Source organism: Vulpes lagopus, chromosome 11, assembly GCF_018345385.1.
Source record: "Vulpes lagopus strain Blue_001 chromosome 11, ASM1834538v1, whole genome shotgun sequence".
Taxonomy (NCBI): Eukaryota; Metazoa; Chordata; class Mammalia; order Carnivora; family Canidae; genus Vulpes; species Vulpes lagopus.
Window position 1 is genome coordinate 97446746 of NC_054834.1, and position 21852 is coordinate 97468597.

At 38.9% G+C, this 21852-nt stretch overlaps 1 protein-coding gene across 1 annotated transcript in view; it reads right to left on the reverse strand.

Annotated features, from left to right (window-relative positions):
• Nucleotides 1-21638, reverse strand: part of SP3 (Sp3 transcription factor) — a 56124-nt gene extending 34486 nt beyond the window's left edge. Inside the window, exons 1-4 of the mRNA XM_041774303.1 lie at nt 21501-21638; nt 20746-20900; nt 20042-20173; nt 11083-12442 (exon numbers count right to left, since the gene is read on the reverse strand). Of these exons, the coding sequence (XP_041630237.1) occupies nt 11083-12442; nt 20042-20173; nt 20746-20900; nt 21501-21507 (1654 nt within the window). The 5' untranslated portion in view covers nt 21508-21638. The remainder of the gene's footprint in view (nt 1-11082; nt 12443-20041; nt 20174-20745; nt 20901-21500) is intronic.
• Between the last annotated feature and the right edge of the window lie 214 nt (nt 21639-21852).

Below are 21852 nucleotides of genomic sequence, written 5' to 3' on the forward strand. Positions count from 1 at the left end.
ATATAAAGACTAGAAGATTATATATAGAATACTAGCAAATAATTTACTAACTTTACTAGCTGTGGTATTAGTAGTATGTTTTATCCTGTTTCCTTTTCAGAGCTGTCCTGAATTTCTGTATCTAGGACTCTTTTTCTTTGCTACATTTCTTCTCCTTTTTTATTTTCTTTTGGACTGATAATTTTCTATTGGATTGACAATTTCCTACCTCTGGTCCCAATTTATAAGTTAAAAATTGCATTTTTATTCTCTTAATAGTAACTTACAAACTTTACAAACTTGCAAAATTTAAATTTCTGCAAAAAAATGTAAAACTATTCTCTATAGGGGCACCTGGGTGGCTCAGTCAGTTAAGCATCTACCTTTGACTCGGGTCATGATTGGGTCCTGGGATCAAGCCCCATGTTGGGCTCCTTGCTCAGTGGGGAGTCTGTTTCTCCCTCTCCACACTTGTGCTCTCTCTCGCTGTCCCCCTGTCTCTGTCTCAAATATAAATAAAATCTTTAAAAACAAAAAAACCCTATTCTCTATAAAGATGATCCTAAAAATGAAAGGACCTTTACCCATACCTCAATTCCTTTGTTTTCATGATTAGCATTCCATTTCTTTTTCAATATAAACAGTAACTACCAAAAATAACAGCTATGTATTAAAACACAAATGATAAAATATGAGTTCATAATGATATTCCAAAAAAAAAGAGAGAAAGAGAGAGAGAGAGAGAGAGAGAGAGAGAATCTCTGATAGAAGTTAGGACACCAACTCATTCCAAAAACATAAATAAAAGGAATAAATTTAATAATTTATCCTGCCTTTCTTGTACAAACTGTACTTGTGAGTAACCAAATAGCTAATAAGGTAAAGTTTTTTATGGAAGAATAAAAAGCTGTAACACAAAAGGATTCAGAAAATTAGAAAAATCATTATTTTACAAACCTTAATGAAGTAATGAATACAAATGACAATGAAAAGCTGCTAAAACCATTAGTTGAGAGGCAGAGAGTTGGAGGCACATCAACCAACAAACTATACTGTCCGTGTTTGAATCCTAATGAACAAATTCTAAAAAGGCCTTTAAAGGTTTTTTTAATTTATTACTGAGTATAACTGACAAACATTCTTACAGTAGTTTCAGGTGTACAGAATATTGATTTGACAATTCTACACATTATTCAATGCTCATCACAATAAATGGATCTCACACCATATGTTATTACAATATTACTTTTTATATACTCCCTATGCTGTACTTTCATATCTGTGGCTTACTTATTTTATAACTGGAAGTCTGTTACCTCTTAATCCCCTTCAACTATTAAAAAGACTCTTTTTAATCAATTGGGGAAAACTAAACATTGTGAAGATGCTAGGTAATATTACAAAATTACTAGAAATTTAGAATATAGTAAATAATGGTACTGTGCTTATATTTTTAAAAATCCTTATTCATTAGAGCAGTTATCACTTTAACTTAAAAATTACTGAGGAAGATGTCAAGGAACTTTTGTGTGAGTTATACATAGGACAGGGAGAGAGGAATGGCTATGAAGTGACACATGGAAACTGGTAGGAGCGATGAAATGACACTATACCATGAGTATGATGGCGATTACATAAGTGCGTGAGTTATCAACATGTGCAGAATTATGCATTAAAAAGGATGAATTTTACTGCATGTAAATTATGTTTTCTATAAAAAACAGGAAAGCTTGTTTAAAAATTTGAGGACCTCAAAGGCCCTTCATTTATTTCAGTAAATATATAAATATATATATCCATATTGCCGTATTAGGAATTAAAATGGGGAAAATTTTAAAGCTGCATGTATTAATTTTAAAATAAACTCATTAAATGTTAACAAATAACACTTTGATGGAAAATAGATTTTCAAAAAAGTTAGTAAAAACAGTATGAAGTTTTCACAAATCTCTTTAATATCTAGCTTATTGGGAAACAACTAGATCTTCCCATCAGCTTCTGCATTCAATCTGTTTTGTTGCCACACATCGTGAAACTCCATTGTATACTGCATGTGAAGTAAGAATAAAAAAGGCAAATAACACCTATTATGATAAAAATAGCTTTGATCTCACAGACCCCCATTAAAAGGGTACCAGGAACTCCCAGACCACACATTGAGCACTCCATCAGTATTTTTGGGCAAAATTATACAATTCTGAAATTTTACTTAAAATACTCCAAAATAAAAAATAATAATAAAAATAAATAAAATAAAATACCCCAAAATGGGGACACCTGTGTGGCTGTCAGTGATCTCAGGGCCATGGGCTCCAATCCCATAGCAGGTGCCATACTCAGCAAGGACTCTGCTTGAGATCCTCTCCCTTTCCCTCTCCCTCCCCCTCTGACCCTCTCCCTGCAAGCACACACACTCTAAAAAATAAATAAATAAAATATTCCAGCAAGAATAAAATTTTAAGTGGCAGAAATCGAGGAAACAAGCAGGAAAGAATACTGATAAATGTTGAAGCTGGAAGGTGATTACATTAAGGTTCATTATACATAGTATAATGAACTTTTACGTACTTTAAAAATTTCCTATAACTTTTAATGTTACAAGTACTTTATTGTCAGTTAAACTGTTAATTTTTTAGCCACTTCTGTGATCACTATTATTTCCTCATTTCCCACGTAGTTCCTCTGAAACTGTATTTCCACTTAATCCTTCAGTAGTTAGTTTAATAAGGGTCTTTGAATAGTAAAGTCTCAGGCCCTGAATATTTAAAATGTCTTCATTACATCCTATCTCCGGTAGAAGTTTAACTGCATATAGAATTCTTGGCTGCTGGTTATTTTCTGTTGGTACTGTAAAGATAATACTAACGCCAACTTTTGCGATCTGTGTGGCTGATGACAAATTTGTAGGTCTGTGATTTCCTTGTAAATAATCTTTCCTTCCTGCTAAATTTACCTTTCTCCATAATTTTAGTATAAGTCAGGGGTGACTTATTTTTGTCTTATTTTGATTTAAAAAATAAAAAGATTTAATATTTAATTAAGATTAAAAATCTTAATATTTGAAGTAAAGTTTTCATCTGTAGACTGTATTTCTAAACACAAGAAAATTCTCAACCATTATCTCAACAAATACTACTTCTCCTGCCATTCACTTCATTCTCTATAAAATTCCTAGATTGGTGGCTCTCAATCTTTTCAAGTCTCTTGACTGCTCATTATCTCTATGCTGTATTTTGGGGAAATTCCTTAGTGTATTACTATTGACTTACTCTTTTTGTAGGTCTAGCCTAAAAGTTGTCCTATTTCCTCTGACTCCCAACCCCTCCACAAATTTCTCTATTTCATCTAAAGACAATGTTGACAAGACACACCACTACCAGTAAAAAAGAAAGAGCATATTGTCAGTTAAACACTGACATGCCATGGATCATAAGATGTACTCCAACTTCAGAAATATTCAAATGTTCAACAAGGTGTGTTTTAGAAGCAATGAAATGTTTCTCATTTCTAGGATTTCTGATTGTTTCTTTTACATATCTACCCTTGTTTCACAACTTCTTTTCTGAAAGTGCTACATTTATCTCATTGATAATTACAAAAACATACTAATTTTAAATTAAACTCTTCAATAGATTGTTCTTTCTTTAATATGACATAAATTCATTTCGAAATTGTTGATTTTATTAGCTATCTGTCATAGATTCTGCATTTATCATGTATTTTGGAATTTTGGTTTTCAGGCTTATCCTGAGTAAAATTTTTCTCTCTGTATCACATCTCCATGTCTGGAATTTCTGCAAGTACTTCCACTAAGTCTCTCTGGCCTCAGCACAGACCCAGGTCTTGCAATGGCTTTAAAGAAAATACTGGAGATACCACAAACCCAGACACTGAGCTAACAGTTCAGTGGTTTAGATCGGTTCAGATGCTGATCACAGACTGTGTTCCTGTCCTATTTTCTTGTGTCCTCTTCTCGTTTCTGTAAGTGTACAGCTTCATTTAAGCCATACCTTGGAGTAGCAGAGAGCAACATCACTCTTGTTTTTTTAAGCTCCCCTTTAACAAAAAAGGAGCCCTACTTCAGCTTCATTTTAAGCAGTGAATCTGATCCTTGGCTCTTCCTCATGTGGGGTTACTTTTACCTTTTTAATAAATAATTAAATAAGATATAATTCCTGACCTAAGTACTCAGCAGGTATGTTCCTCCTATTAAAAAATATATCTACCTTAAAATTAAGCAGGTAAAGAAATAAATAGACAATAGAATTATATTAAAAAGCATATATGAGGGATCCCTGGGTGGCTCCGCGGTTTGGCGCCTGCCTTTGCCCCAGGGCATGATCCTGGAGACCCGGGATCAAGTCCCACATCAGGCTCCCTGTGTGGAGCCTGCTTCTCTCTCTGCCTGTGTCTCTACCTCTCTCTCTCTGTGTGTGTCTCTCATGAATAAATAAATAAAACCTTTAAAAAAAAAAACTTAGGGATCCCTGGGTGGCGCAGCGGTTTGGCGCCTGTCTTTGGCCCAGGGCGCGATCCTGGAGACCCGGGATCGAATCCCACATCAGGCTCCCGGTGCATGGAGCCTGCTTCTTCCTCTGCCTGTGTCTCTGCCCCTCTCTCTCTCTCTCTCTGTGACTATCATAAATAAATAAAAAAAAAAAAAAAAAAAATTTAATAAAAAAAAAAAAAAAAAAAACCTTAAAAAAAAAGGCATATATGACACCAAGTTTTATTCCTGAGATTAGAGATTTCCACTTTCTACATTAAAATTTCCAGATTTTTATTCTCCATACCAAACATGTATTATTTTATAAGCAGATAAAGCAAACTTTAATAAAGTACATGATTATGGTAACACTAGAATGGAATGAACAAAAAACTATGGTTGGAGAAATCAGAATATAAATGATTTTCCCAAACTCTGAAATAAAAATTTAGGAGTTTCCAAAATTTAGTGAAAGACCATGGCATACATATACAGTGTACAGATTCCCAAATGAAGAGTTTAGAATTAGAACAAAGTACGGTATACTGTACAATACCTAAATTACCTATTTATACCTAAATAAAAGGTCCTCAAATTATGTTTAATAATAAAACTTTAAGGTCTACATCCAACAATAGCTAGGTTGGTCCTCTCTTTGTGTAAGAAGGCTAAAAGATTACTTGAAATCATCACAGATCACCATCATTCCTTTTCTCCCATTCTTTCTTTAGCTCTAAAAAGACTGTATTTCCACCATACACTCTACTCTTCAAGCAGCAGGTTTGGCCTTTTAGCAATATATGTACATTCCTATAATCAGCCAGTTCTAACATGTGATTCCTTAGACAAAACCAAAAACCATTACCTTTATTTTGTTAGAATCTCCAATAAAAATGTTCCAGAATACATTCCCTCCACTTACCATGAAAAAAATACCTAAGGCCAGTATCTTTCTCTAAAAAAATGAAGAAAAAAAAAAAAAAACATACTGATGTAAATTAAATAGAACTCCAAATCAGCATGGTACAGAAAAACAACAACCAAAAAACAAAACCCCAAAACCCCAAAGGCTGTTGCAAAAGCCTTGGGCCAGTTTCCTTCCCTACCCAAATGTTAGAATAGTAACAGGATTATTCCAAGAGAGAATTACATTAGATGATATATCTAAAAACACCTAAACAGTAGCTGACACATCTCTCTCCTTTTTGTCCTTAAATACTTGAACTATAAAGGTTTTAAAAATCCAGCTTTTTGTAATGCTTCCATTCTCTTAATTTTAAAAAGTACAGCTACCAATTAGTCTACAACTATGTAGTTTTCCAAAGGTAATGGGAAATTCCAAATGAGGTTTTCTGCCCTAAAGAAGTAACGATTTCCATAAGCCTTTCTTCCTACCTCAAACACCTGACCAAATTTTAAATATACCAAGTCTTTTTTTTTTTTTTTTAAGATTTTATTTACTGATTGGTGAGAGAGACAGAGAGAGGCAGAGACATAGGCAGAAGGAGAAGCAGGCCCTCTGCGGGGAGCCCAATGTGGGACTCGATCCCAGGACCCCCGGGTCACCGCCAGAGCCAAAGGCAGATGCTCAACCCGTGAGCCACCCAGGTGCCCTAAATATGCCCACTCATTCATTCATTCATTAATAAATAAATAATAAACCCAGTCTTAAAGAATAAATTTGTACTTCTAAAAAGACAAAATCTGGAAGAAGATTAAAATTTGAGAGACTAAGTCTTGGTTTGAACTTTGGGGAAATTTTCTGACTAGAAAATCTTTGGGAAGATAACATAAATCCATACTTTGTCTCTTCCCACCCATTTTCAAATACAAAGCAATGGTAGACAAAGTAAAACTTCAAAATCAGTAGTTCTCCAAAACAGCATACATTTCTCACTAAAAAAGAAACAAAATTATAAGCAGTGAATGGGCTTCCAAGGAAAATGGGGGTCTGGTTTCTGAGGGATAAGAGGCACTAACCATACCCATCACCAGGAGAGGTCCAGACTCAGACTCACTGCCTTAAACAGGCCGAAGCAGAGGTCATTTTTGTTAAAGGGGAGCTTAAGAAAAACAAAAAGTCAAAGAAACGCCAGTGTCCCAGTAAAAAATCTGTGTCTTCTCATTTATTATGACAATTGTTGCATCGTTTCCATACTTATCAAACACAAAAATTCAAACCAATGATGTAGTAAAAGTTTTAAGCATTTCCTGTGGGCATACAATGCTCTAACACAGACAAAAAAAAATTATTCTTATTTCCTGGTAAAACACATCCTAGAGTAATTTATCTTGCTTCTTGCCAATTCAAAAGACAGTACACCCAAGGGGCAGTTTTCCTATTACCAAATATTCCCCAAATTAAAATTTCCTGGATTTCATTGCTAAATATGCTATTGTGTACTAAGGCAGCATTTATTCTCATTCTATTCTCATTCTCATTAACTTCTATTTTCTCAAATTTTCTCCTTAATCCTTTAAAATTGGGACAAAATTCATACTTAAGGGCCTTCTGGAGTGCTTCTTTATTTTACCCTTTCTTGCCACCATTCAATAAACATTTTTTAAAAGTCCACTTTAGGGGCACCTGGATGGCACAGTGGGTTAAGTGCTGGACTCTTAAATTCGATGCAGGTCATAATCTCAGGGTCATGAGATCGAGCCCCGACTTGCAGAGCCTGCTTAAGATTCTCCCTCTCCCTGTGCGCCACTCCCTCTCTCTCTAAAAACAAAACAAAGTTAAATTTGTAAAGTAAAATTTTTAAAAAATAAAAAGTCTATTTTGTATCTAATTCATACAATGTTGCTATTTTTGATAGTATTTTAGAAATAAATCACTGTACTGAAGTATTTGGTGCTTTGTAACAATCTAATTCATAAATCTACCAAATCATAAATAAATCTCCTAAGGATTTTTTTTAACACGTATAGCTCTCTCCACAACCTTAATTTTGTTCAAGCTTTATAAACTGGTTTCTAAAAATATTATCTGTATCTTCAGAAGTCTGTCATTCTATCAGCATTCTCAACCTTTTTGGTCTCAGAACTCCTTCTAAACTCTTAAGTACTACTGAGGGGTCTCCAAAAGCTTTTGTTCATGTAGATTATATATTTTACTATTTGCCATATTAAAAATTAGAGAAACCGTAATTTTCTGTTTTCTTTAAAAATAATAAATCCATTGCATGCTAACACAAATTAACATTTTATGAAAAATATTATTTTCCAAAAATATAAACAAAAGCTTAATGAGAAGAGAGATAATGTTTTACATTTTTGCCAATCTCTTTAAAAATGTCTAGGTTAAAAGAAAACAAGTAGAGTCTCTTATTTTGTTTCTGCATTGTTGGCAGCATGTGGTTTGGGATGAAGCATAGGATGTATATCTAGTCTTACAGAGCTATATTCCTGGAAATGAAGGATTAATTTGATTGCCTTCAGCCAAATATGGGTATTTTTTGATACCACTCCAACCGTGACAAGTGGCAGTTTCTAATAGGTCAGTTGCAGTGTAAAATCTGAAACCACATTGATAAATTTTCCACACACCTGTTATTGGTCTATCTTGAACTCTGGATGGATCTTTTTACCCCTACATGATTTTGTTATATGAACTGATATTTGACAATACTGGTTCACTGAGTTATCATACAGATCTTCTAAATGTTGACACATTTCTTTATAATACAGTATCCCCCAAAATCCTATTTATTAGTACCACTATCCTCTCATCAGAAAACTATTTATTTTTTTTTTATTTTTTTTTTTTTTTTTTTATGATTGTCACAGAGAGAGAGAGAGAGAGAGAGGCAGAGACACAGGCGGAGGAAGAAGCAGGCTCCATGCACCGGGAGCCCGATGTGGGATTCGATCCCGGGTCTCCAGGATCGCGCCCTGGGCCAAAGGCAGGCGCCAAACCGCTGCGCCACCCAGGGATCCCCAGAAAACTATTTAATCATTAAAAGCTATCAAGTGCATAGTAGTAGTTTCCCAAAATTTTAATTTTCACTGGAAAACCCAAATTTTATCATTGGTAGCAAATACTGTCAGGCTTTTTTCCTTTAAGTGATAGATTCAATTTTTTTTTTTTTTTTAGAAAATATTTGCACTTAAGTACATGAATCTCTCAATAACTATAGTTTGTCAGTTGTTCAAGTAATAAGAGTCTTTCATGAAAATAGCATATAGTTCACCTTGCAACTCCTACAACTGCACAATCCAAAAAAATTTTTTTAGGACAATCATCTGATTATGGTATGCAGCAGAAATGCTTTTATTAAAGCATATTTCCCATTTTGTCATGATGAATATTACAAAGACAAGCAGCAAGAACAGTAAATCAAAAATACAATGAGATTCCACTTCACACCCATTAGAATAACTATAATCAAAAAGACAGGGGATCCCTGGGTGGCGCAGGGGTTTGGCGCCTGCCTTTGGCCCAGGGCGTGATCCTGGAGACCCGGAATCGAGTCCCACGTCAGGCTCCCGGTGCATGGAGCCTGCTTCTCCCTCTGCCTGTGTCTCTGCCTCTCTCTCTCTCTCTCTGTGACTATCATAAATAAATAAATAAATAAATAAATAAATAAATAAATAAATAAATAAATAAAATTTAAAAATAAAAGACAATTACAAGTGTTGGTAGGGATGTAGAGAAATTCGAACACTCAATGGTGTAGTCTCTTTAGAAAAAGTTCGGCAGTCCCTCAAAACATGAAACACAGTTACCATACAACCCAGCAATTCCACTCCTTAGTATATACCCCAAAGAAAAAAAGACATGTTCACACAAGAACTGTCCACAAATGATCACACAGCATTATTCACAATAGCCAAAAAGTAGAAACACAGTCCCTTAACATGTAAATGAATAAAATGTGGTCTATCCATATTATTCAGCCACAAAAAAAGAAATAAAATACTGACAGACTATAATACAGATCAACCTTGAAAATATTATACTAGACAAAAAAAAAGACCCCACAGAATGTATTATTCCACTGATATGAAGTAACAGGCAAATCCAGAACAAGCAAACCCAGAGACAGAAAGGAGATTAGTGGTTGCCAGGGGCTAAGGGGAGGAAATGAGGAGCGACTGCTGATGGGCAGGGTTTTTTTTGTGGGGTGATGAAAACATTCTAAAATTAGATAGTGGTGATAGCTGTACAAGTCCGTGACTATATAAAAAAAACCACTGAATTATATACTTTAAAGAGTGAATCTTATGGTATGCAAATTGTATTTCAGTAAAGCTATTTTTTAAAAAAGGACATGCAGCACTCAAGCGTCGAGATTTAGTAAAAATAACTATTTTGACTGGTTCATCAAGGTCATTCTTTAGTGAAAATGCCATTTTTCTTTAACTGCAAGTACACAGTCATGAAGAATACAACAACTAGTTGTACAGCTTGGTACCACATTTCATTTTTGCTAAGACACAAGGCATTTTTAGCCACCACCAGTGAAAATGTCAACACAATGAATAACTTTAGGATTAAGAAAAGTAGCTTAACATCAAGGACCTCTGAGAGGGTCTCAGGGATCACCCAAGGGTCCACAGACCATGCTTTGATGATGGGTGCTCTACGCCGTGGCTTCAAAAGGCTCAAATGCAATTAAAGGTTTGCCAAGTACAGATCTGAGGCTTTAGAACAATTCTATTTTTCTAAGTACAGATGACAAATTTCTCTAAAAAAAAGGGATAATCTCTATGGTGAAGGAATTATTTCAATAAATTAAATTCAACTGTGCTAATGTTAAGAGTTTGGAATCTGATTCAGTGGAAGGTTATAACAGTAGTACAGTCACCACATGAACACAAATAAAAAGGAGGAATGTAAAACTAAGGATTTAGTGCACAACAAAATATTCAATAACATGTTATCTAAATGAACATCAAGGTAATGATGACACCATCTCTTTTAAAACTTTATTATTTAGTTTCTCCCAACATTCAAAGAGTAGACTTCTGAAATTTCTATCCATACTATCAGTAACAACACATCTAGCAGAGTTAAATTTAATGCTCACTACACACTTGGAAGAATAAACTATCACAGAATCAAAGAATTTTAAGTCTGGAGGGTACCCTAGATATAGTTAACTAGTTCAATAACCCCATTTTACATAATGAGAAAACTGAGTTTGCAAGAGAAAAGGTAACCTGGCCACAATCACACAGCTAGCTAGTGGGTGAAACAACATAAACAGTCTTGGCTCCCAGTGCCATGTTTTTACCGTGCCATTCTGACTCCCCAACAAATATAATGCAAAAATATTTAACTCCCATCGTAAGAAGCACAACAAGACACCTTACCTGACAAAAATTTTGTACTGCTAGACAATATCAATCAGATGTGAAAACAGATACAAAATTAAGAAAAAACTACAAACATAATTTATGGCATCAAGGAGAAATGAATCCTTGACTTCAAAATTTTCAATGAAGAACAATCTGGAAGACACTCTAATGTCTACTTTTCATTCAAACATAGGGAAATGTATCCTCACCTTTAAAGATAGCCAGATACTGAAAACACCTTAAAGCAAAAAACATCCCTATTTGTTAACAAAATCACTTTACTTATCTATGGCATGACATGACTTAAGACTCACCTGCAGGACTGTCAGCATTCTCTCCTGGGTGTAGCTGTATACCAGTAGAATCTATAGAGTTTACTGTTACTGTCTGTAGATTTGGCAACTGACCAGTGCTTAGACTAACTGGAGTTGAAGTCAAGGCTCCGCCTGCTGCAACTTGACCAAGCGTGAGTGTCTGAACAGGCGTCAAAGTTATTTGTTGGGCAGCAGTATTCTGTATTTGCAAATTCTGCAAGTTCTGGACCCCTTGTACTTGAAATGTTTGCCAAGTTATCTGTCCAGAAGGGGTCACTGTCTGTGCCTGAATTAAAAAGGTTCCAGGATTCAGCTGCAACTGAAGATTTTGCAAAGCCTGTTGTGATATATTTTGACCACTGGCTTGCACACCATGGATTGTCTGTGGTGTAATACCTTGCACAATTTGGGCTTGACTGGTTGGCTGCTGAGACTCTGGAAGTTGTAGATGTTGTACAACAGGCTGTGCTGTAGAAACCTGAATATTCTGAGCCTGTGTCTCTTCAGAAACAGGCGACTGGATATAATTTCCCTGAAGATCTGAAGAATGGACTTGCCCACTAGAAGTAGTCAAGCTATTTGTGTTCTGTTGTAATATGCCTGTACTATCTATAGTAACAGGCAACTGTGATGAAGAAGATGTTGGCACAAATAAATCTGTATCAGTATTAGTTTCATTAATATCAGGAGAAACCCGCTCACCAGTCCTTTCTGAATTGTCTGAACTATCCATAGCTTGTCCTGTGTTTATCAAATGTCCATCGGCATTAATGCCTGCAGTCATTGTCTGAGAACTGCCCGAGAGTCCCAAAGAATCTAGATCGACACTATTGATTGGTACAAAGGTAATATTTCCTGGCAGACCAAGAGGCACATTAGCAACTACTTGGGTTTGGCCAGGAAAAGATGAACCACCAATTGCAACTCCCTGAACCTGGACTTGACCAGTCTGTGGTATGAGATTCTGGATATTAGCAGGAGGTGTTCCAGAGGCAAGCAAGGTTTGATTAGAGCCAGGAATGATCTGAATTTGGCCACTTTCTTGATTTATACCCCCATTATCTGAAGAGCCTGTGAAACCGAGCTGAACCTGCTGACCATCTGTTGACTGAATCTGTGGTATTACTTGATATTGAACATTGGACACTGTACCATTTGATGAATCTGATCCTGGTGCAACTGAAAATATTTGCTGATTCTGCAAATTCTGAAGGGGAAGGACATACTGCCCACTCGAAGTAGCAGCACTTGGAATCTGTACTAGATTACCAGCTTCATCTTTTATAGTTGTAGGTGTGGCTGACAAAACCTCCCATCGGTTTGGTGCTCCTCCTAACTGTGCAGAAGCCAAATCACCTGTCTGGATAAAGAAAACAAAAAAATGTTGTTATGTGATATATATTTGTGGCATACTTAAACCAGTCCTCAAAAAAAAAAAAAAAAAATCTAAAAACTGACAGAAATCTTACTATCTGAAATTAAAAGTTCTTTTAATAACATGAAGTTCTCTTAATAACAGTAGACTTCAAATACTGAAACAGTGCTATATAAACTACAAAAATCATTATTTTCAATTTTGTTAGTTACTGCAAAGATAACCCATGCTATCTGAGCAGAAAAAAGATTTCAGAGTATTCTATGTTTTACAAACTGGTCTTCTAATTCCTCAGCTATGATCGATCCCTAATCCATACAATTAAATCAATGAAAGTACAGTGGCTAGAAAAGATTAGGGACAGCTCAAACCAAACATTACCTCAAACACTGAAGAGTTCAAGAAACATATAACCTACTAAAATATATACATCACTAAATTATGTACATTATATTAGTGTACAATAAAGAAACATAACTAATACAATATTATCAAGTCATCTAAGTTAGAAAAGTTAAGATTTGTGTATTATTGCTATAAACCTTAAGTCAAACTATTAAAGCCACTCATTTATGGCATGTATTATCATCCTCCAGGGCAAACCTTTGAGTAGGGCTATTTCACTAGCAGGCCATCAAATTCTTTACTCTTCCCATGAACTCAAAAAAAAAAAAAAAAATCTTAAAATTTTTTATTTATTTTTGAGACCTTAAAATTTTTTAACGAAGAATTATTATTGTCCTGTGGCCACACGGTAAAGTCATTCCATCTGAAAGGTTTTTCTAGAACCTAAAAGCTGGTGGATACAGACTATGGTTTTACCTACTTCTCTAGCTTTTCAGTAAAATGATAGACATATACAATGTGCATTCTGTGACATGACCAAATTCTCAGTTATCATCCTCGTATTTTATGGATTAGGCAACACTGGAAAAACACCAACACAGGAAAGCAGAAGACAATAAAGTCTTACACATCAATGTTAAAGAGTAAAATTTTTTAGGGGAATAAAGTAATGCACACATTGGAACCATCCTTTTAATGCCAAGAACTATGATAGTGATTCGTAAGATTGTACCATCTACTCCTTACAACAATCCTATAGGGTAGGTGTTATCACTATCCTCATTTCACAAATGAAAAAACTGAGAAACAAAATCACATAGGTTTTAAATGGTCAAGACAGGATTTAAAACCAGGCCAAGTCTAACTAACCCCAGAAGCCTGGCCTTTAATTCTATACCAAGCTTGTCTCTCACTAAGACCAAGAGTAAAGGTATGGGGAATGAGACCCTATATGAATTACTCATCCTCAAAATAAAGCCATTCCTATGCCACTTCCTTCTAGATCAATATATAATTTTCTGTGACACTGTGTATCACTAGACAATTAAAACATCAGCATATCTAGCCCAGCATTCTCAACCTAGGACCCACACCTGGACTTCAAGGGATCTGTGTGAATCCTCTAAATTAACACAGCAACTTTCTGAGAAAGTGCAATTGGAGGGGGGAAGAGGAATAACCTAGGGTCTCATCATATTCTCAAAGAAAGTGTATGACCATATAAAAAGGTTAAGACATACACTGTTCTCTCAATATGAGCCACTCCACAAAATTTAATACAAATATTAGAGAACCAAAAGATTTTAAGAGTTAAACTGACTACCTAATTTTCATGCAGATGAATAGTTGAAAACCATTAATTTCAATGGATGAACCACAGTTTAATGATTCAAGACATTTGAGCATATTTGCCAAGTTGAAATAAGCATATAAGTAAGCTCATGAAATACACAATCTCTGTTTCAAATGGTTCTCAATTTATCCAAGCAGACATACACATACATGCTACTACTATGTGAAGAGAATGCTTTTTGGGAACGTAGAAGATTGAAAAGAGAAAAAAAAATTTTTTTTTCACACAGGTATTTTAAAGTAATCTTAGAATAAAATTTATTTTGCCATAACCAGCTAGGAAATAGAGATCGAGGCACTAATAAAGGTATAAAACCAATGGTCACAGACAAAAAGAAACTAAAGAATGTATAGTTTGGAGTTCAATAGACGATCCAGAAAAGGCTCATATTCATAGAGAAAAGTAATGGGGAACAAGACTAGACATTTTTATCAAGGACTGTAGTTAATGGCTTTGTAGATCCTGCTAAGGAGTTTGGACTTTATCCTACAGATAGTAAATGAAAGCTATAAAAGGTTTTTAAGCAAGTGAGTGGTGCAATCAGGTCTGTGTTTTATAAAGATAAACTATGGCCCAGTGAAGGAGACTGAAAGAAAGGCGGAAGAGACTAAAGACAGATAAACTGTGGGACTCCGTACAAATGTGTAGGCTCGCACTAAAATCATCATCTTTCAAATACTAACATTTAAACTTATCAAATTTAAATTACTAAAATGAAGACCAGTCATTAAAGCTGCATGTCATTCTTCAACTTTTATCTGGTATAAGAATTACAAGCCTAAGTTATCTTACCCAATATCTAAGTAAAGACTCATGTTTCATTTCAGTCTCTTGGCATTTTAAATAATCTAAAAATATTTACATCTATACTTTATACTGAAATCTACACTAAAGTATAATGTCTAAAACCCAATCTTTATTTTCCTAATAAGGTTGGTATTTACCTCTGGAGAACTGGCTGATGAATTTTTTCCTGACTAGCACTCGATTCACAGCATTCAACTTATACCAAAGAATAAAGTATCTCAGGTACAGGTTATTTTCTAATACTGGCATTCTCTTGCTTTTCATTCTTAAAGAAAAGTTAAATTTATGGTATCTGAAGTATTTCTTTTTTTTTTTTTATCTGAAGTATTTCTTTACAAGATATTCAACCATCAGTGAACAGCTTTTTAGTAAAGAAATTCTTGAAAATAAATACAGCTACTCAAATGACAAATCTGAGTAAGTACTACCCAAGGACCCCATCTACAGAAGTTAAATAAAAATAAACTATGGTACCACTTTTCCTAACAATGTAGGCCATTAATGGAAGGGAAATCCCCACACCTAAGACAGTATGATGTATTTGAACTTTTTTTTTTTTTTTTAATAAACCTAAGGTAAAATGCATATACAAGAAATACTTTTGAAGCACAAACCCAGAGGGCAGAAAAACAGCAACAAATAATTTAAGCAAAAAGACAGGAAGCAAAAAGGATCTTTTTAATGAAATAAACTTACAGGTTTAAAAAATTTACTAAGTATTAAATTTTCAATGGAATTGGAGAGAAAACACTGAGTCAGAAAGCTATCAGACTTTCATGATTTTTAAGCTACCATTACACGCTGGGGGGGAGGGGAGGATATTGCACTAGAAAAGAAAGAACTCAGAACGGACTTTCAGTCCCAGCTAGAACCCTGGAATTGTGTGTGATTTAGAGCAGAATTCAATTTTCTTATGTTAAAAATGTGAAAATTATTACCTTACAGGGTCATAAGAACCAAAAGAAAGTATTACGCTTTACAAATTATAAAGCACTATACAAAGGCACCTGGGTGGCTCAGGGGTTTAGCACCTGCCTTTGGCTCAGGTCGAGATCCTGGGGTCCTGGGATTGAGTCCCACATCAGGCTCCCCACATGGAGCCTGCTTCTCCCTCTACCTATGTGTCTGCCTCTGTGTGTGTGTGTGTGTATGTCTCTCTCATGAAGAAATAAAATCTAAAAAAAAAAAAAGGACTATACAATCCTAAGGTACCATTATGATTAGTAAAGATTATGAGGACAGAGGATGATTAGAACGCTTAGTATAATTCCTGACATAAAGATCCATACTTATTAAATGAACAGTTAAAATTATTTACTTTAGAATCATTACAAAGAAAATGATAGAACTAATCAATAAAACTGGCCTTAAGATATTGAGTCTTCTATGGAAAACTCTATACCAATTTTAAACCTACTTATCTCCATAATTCTACAATAAGGCCCCCAAATTTCCAAAATACAAAACCTTTACAAAGCCCATTCATTTGTAAGAGAAATTTCATTAGCAGCATACCACTAGGAGAGATGAATTAAAAAATCATCTCAGACCAAAGAAGAGTTGTAAAAATGTTTGCTGGTAGGCTATTGGAAACACTACAGAAACAAAATAAGAGAGATATAAAAAATACATAAACCCAAGCAAGAACTAGATTTGGTTTAGGTTTAAGATAACCCTCCAGGAAAATCTACCAGTGTCTGTCTCAGTAACTCTAATATTCTTAATAGACAACAAAAAACCATCTGATATGAAAGATGGCATTATCGTTAAAAGTTGTAACTAAAGGTACCCTTAAGTCTCCCTCTGTACATAAACATATAATCACATGGTAAAAAGGACCAAAACCAGGAGTAGCCCTGGGACGTTGCTATAGCAATTCATTACAAGGGCATTCTCCAGTGCAACCAGGCATAAAAATGTAGGGGGGGAGGGGCAGTTGACTGGGGGGGGGGAGGAAGAGGCTATCTTCTCAGATAATACCTGTGTAAAGGAAAAGAAGAAAAATTCATACTACTTATTGCATAGCATTTGGAAAGGATTATTAACTTCTTAGTTCCCACAAATAGCTTTTTGAAAGCCAGAATCAGGCAAGAGCAGAGTGTTACTGGAAACAAAAATAAGTGTGAAGCTAAGGTGGAAACAAACTAAGAACTACTCTCAAGCAAATACTCAAGTTTCTTAAAATCTTCAAGGAACACTGAAGAACTGAAACCAATTTCAAGTAAATAAAAACAATTATCCAATTAACTGATCACAATTTAAAGTACAAATGAAATAAGCAAATTAATAATCCAGAAATTCACATCAATATAGACTGGACAAATGAATATTGCATAAAGGTCTACATCTTATATTTCCTGATTTATTACTAAAATTAACTATACAACTTCTAATAACGCAGTACAAAAAAGAGCCCTGCCATCAAACCAACTTTGGGAGTCCATGTTGTGGGACATTATAGGTGAGAATGGCTTATGATTAGAGCTATTCAGCACTGTACTGAGGATAACCATTCTTGGCCAGGATCCAGAAAGAACCCACATCATATTATAACATATTCTAAATTCAAAATACCTAAATCTTCAGTGCAGCTGACTGGCTTTTCAATGCCCTCCTACTATTAAAATACCAAACTAAACCAGCATAAAGTTGAATTTTATGTGTATATTTCTACTTGATTTTAAACTCAACGATAACTTATATGCAATATGGTACCCTGGGATTAGATCCTGGAACAGAAAATGGGCATTAGTGGGGGGGAAAAAAGTGAAATGAGAATAAAGCCTGTAGTTTAAAAATACAGTATTACTGTCAGTTTCTTAGTTTTGACCAAAGGACCATGGTTACGCGACCATTAGGGGAAGCTGGGTGAAGGGTATATGGTATAGTTCTATCTTTGCAACTTTTCTATAAATATAAAATTATTGCAAGATAATTTTTTTTTAAATCCCAGCTACAAAAAAGCTCTCTACAAACCTCTCATGATTCCTCGTAATTTTGAGTGATTATAGTAATATTATCTAAGCACATTTTTTAAATAGAAAAAAATGCCCATAAAAATTACTTAAATTCTCTTCCATTTTCTGAGATGTACACGTCTGAAATTCATTTTTAAACTGGAAAACTAGTATTCCCACTTGCTAAGGCAAACATATTCAAGCCAGTCTTACTAATTCTACTCAGTGAAAAATTTTATGCATGTGTACCAAACATACAAAGAAAAAAGTGCTCCTACTGATTCTAGTTCATGTTCATCTGGCGGGAAATGTGATGTCAGTAGAGATTTGGTAGCCGAGAGGAGGAGTTGAAGAGGCATGGAAACAACCTCCGTACAAGTGTATGACCCCAGTAGGATAAGGAATAGAACACCAGAGACAGTGTTCTATTCCCAGGGCTGAGATTCACACATACAAGTACATGTACATATTTTTCACCCATAACTTCCTCCTTCATCTCTCCCCCTCCCCCATCAGTGAGCTATATAAACTTGGTAAATGGCAGTTACAAGAAATTTTTTGTTCTAATTGAAAATATTGTAAAAGACAAGTAGAAGCAATCTGCTTTGTAATTTTACTTGTGCAGTGGTTTTTTGTTTTTGTTTTTGTTTTTTAAGATAAACAGTCAATTTGTTTTGGCACTGTGGGGCTAGAGGGATAATTCATAAAAAAGGCTTATCAATCCCTAAGTTTGTCTAAAAGTAACAATGCCTCTCACAAACATAATTTTATGCTTTTACATTTTAATCAGCTTAAGAAAGCACAAAACCTAAAATACTTTTAAGACATTAAAACTATTCACATCCCTCTACAGTATAGTTTGAAGCACTAAAGTTACAAATACAGTATTTAACAGTACAGCTTAACAGTAGCTTCACTTTTAGTGCCTAGACATACTAAGAATTTCCTGCAGACTATGCCAAATATCAGACTTTTTTGTCTACAGTGACCAATCAAAATAGTACTCCATAAATCAATTTCTATAATCCACCTCAAAAGAAACCAAGAATGACTGAGAGAGCTTTTTATTATTTTAATAAGTGAACACATCTACACGTTTAACACAATTCAGACAGATAAAATTCACAATTAACAGTCTTAAAAATTGGATCCAGTTAATTTGTATTAAGCCCTCCTACAACACACCGACCAGGTCCTCTTTCCTGCCCCCAGACAAACTGAAAACACTACAAACAGAATCCCACCACATCTTACCAGACCAGTAATCGTAATAAAAATGAAAACACAGCTTTGCCAACCAAATTCAACTCTAAGGGCAGCAGACGTTAACAGGCAGGTAAACACAATTCCTTCCATGTACTTTTGTTTCCAACGCTAGTATTTCATATTCAATTTCAAAAACCCAAGTACCATCTGAGTAATAACTTCACCAATTTCAACGGTCGCTAAATGAATGTATGTTTCACTTATTCCACTTATGAAGAATTCTCGCAAATTTAAGTCGTCTGCAAAAACTAAAACCCAACAACTTCGAATGGCCCCCCAAAAAACCACTCACAGTGTTCACTGCTGCATTACAAAAGGGTAATCTCCAAAGAATAAACCTTCATGCCCCCCCGCCGTTTTGAGGCTTTTTTTTGGGGGGGGGGGGTCTTTTTAGCAATTTACGACTTAAATCACTTAAGATCTAGTTAAGTCCCAGCAGGAAAAGCCCCAGGTTCAAAAAAATACTAGAAACTAAAGGCACTGCCTTCTGTAGTTGATACTATCTATGGCCGATAGGGCTGTGCTTGAAAATTTTGTAGTGTGCAGCGAAGGAGTTTTTCGGCACTGATATGAATTGCTCCAACATCCATTTTGGAGTCCTCCACCCCCGCCCTCTCTGACTTCATTTTGTAGTGAATTCGGATCGAGGCGCCGCAGTGACAATCTAGAGAAAGCCTGGGCCGGCCTCCGGTCCGCTCGGGCACGCCAAGGAGCCCGAGAGGGCGCCCCGGCCGCACCGCGGAAGGCGCGGGCCCGGGGAGGCCCGGCGGGCGGGAGGCCGGGCGGGAGGCCGGGCGGGCCCGGGATGGCGGGCGCAGGGCCTCGGCGGGGGCGGGCCGCGCGCGCGAGACTTACCGCTCCGGCGGCGGCGGCGGCGGCGGGGGCCCCGGCTGCGGCAGCCGCCTCCTCCTCGTCGTCGCCCGGCGATGGCGGCCCTATCTTGCTGCAGGTAGCGGCCAGCAGGGCGAGCGGTGACGGCTGAGTGTCCTACCCCCGATGGGCGGGTTCAGAGAGGGAGACAGGGGGAGGGGGTGGCGGTTAGGGCCGGGCCGCCGCTCGCACAGGAAGTGCGCCTGGGTCCTCGCAGGCTGAGCCCGGGCCAGCGCCAGCCCGCGCTCTCCTCCTCCTCCTCCTCCTCCTCCTCCTCCTCCTCCTCCTCCTCGGCTCGGGCTCGCGTCCTCCCGCTCGCACGCACACCGGCTCCGCCGTCCGCGGGAGGGAAGGCGGGCGGCGGGCGGCGGGCGGCGGGCTGCGGGCTGCGGGCTGCGCGCCGGGCCCCCACCTTCCGCCCGGAACCCACCCCCGGGAGGGCGCACACGCTCCCCCTCGCGCACACACACTCGCGCACACACACTCACACACACACACGCGCGCGCGCTCACAAAAAGGCGGCGGGCGGGGGAGCGCGGGCGGGGTCGGAGCGTTGGCGCCTCGGGCGGGCAGCTCCCGGGGCGGGGGGAGGGGAGGAGAGAGAGAGCGAGGCGCGGAGGGAGGGGAGAGGCGAGGGGAGGAGAAAGCGGCGCTGGGGGGAGCCGGGCCGGGGCTCAGCCGCTCCTCACCTGGGCCGCCGCCGCCGCCGCCGCGCCGTTTCCGTGCTGCTGCTGCTGCTGCTGCTGCTGCAGATACTCGCCGTGGCCGCCGCCGCTGCCGCCGCCGCCGCCGCTGTCCACGTCCAAGGCAGCCATTTCCTCTTGTTTCACGGGCTTTTCGGGAGCTGCAGGCACAGCGCGGGGGGGGTGGGTGGGGGTGGGGAGGAAGGCGGGTGGAGGAGAGGGAGGGGGCCCCGCGGGCCGCGGCGGAATTACTCGGAAAGCCCGGGCCGCGTCCCCTTCCCCTCCCCCACCCGCCCCCCGGCGGCGGCGGCTCCCTCCTCCCCTCCCGCGGCTGCCCCCGCCCGCCGCTGCCTGTAACCCTCCTCCTCCTCCTCTTTCCCTCCTCCTCCTCCTCCCCGCGCTGCCCCTGCCCCCTCTCCTCTCCTCTCCTCCCCTTTCCCTCCGCGCCGCTCGCTCTCACTCGCGCTCGCTCCTCTCGCACCGTCAGTCACTCACACGCGCCCGCCCGCCGCCCGCGCCCGCACGCGGGGGGATGCGCTCCCGGCGGGCCCGGCCGCCCGCCCCGGGGCCCGGCGGGGACACGGCGCTGCTGGGGCTGCGGGGGGCACGCTGGCTGGCCGGGAGGGCAGGGAGGCGGCGGGGCAGTGCGGCTCTGCCTCCCACGGACACTCGTCGCACACACGGGCCGGGAGCCGGCGGCGGCCGCGGGCTGGCTGTGGTCGGCGGCGGCGGCGGCAGGGGCTGCTCTCGGCTCTACGTACCGGTCATAGTGTGTTTAGGGCACCTCAGGCGGGGCTCCCCGCCGCCTTACACATGGTGAGGAGCGAAGGCGGCGGCGGCGGGAGAGGATGCGGGAAGCGGCGGCGGACACGGCCGGAGCGGTCCGGGGATTTTTTTTTCCTATTTTGATTGACTGTGCGGGAAACACAAAAGGTGGAGCCTCCAGCCCAAAAGGGGGGAAGAGGGTGACAGCCCGCCCGGAAGTCCCGCCTCTCTTCTCCGCGCCCATTCGCCGCCGCGCTCCCGGTCGGCCGCGCTCATTGGCCCGGGTGCCCGTCCGTCGTGCGGCCAGCCGGCGCGCTTCCTGTTTGCCCCCGGGTGGAAGGGGAGAGA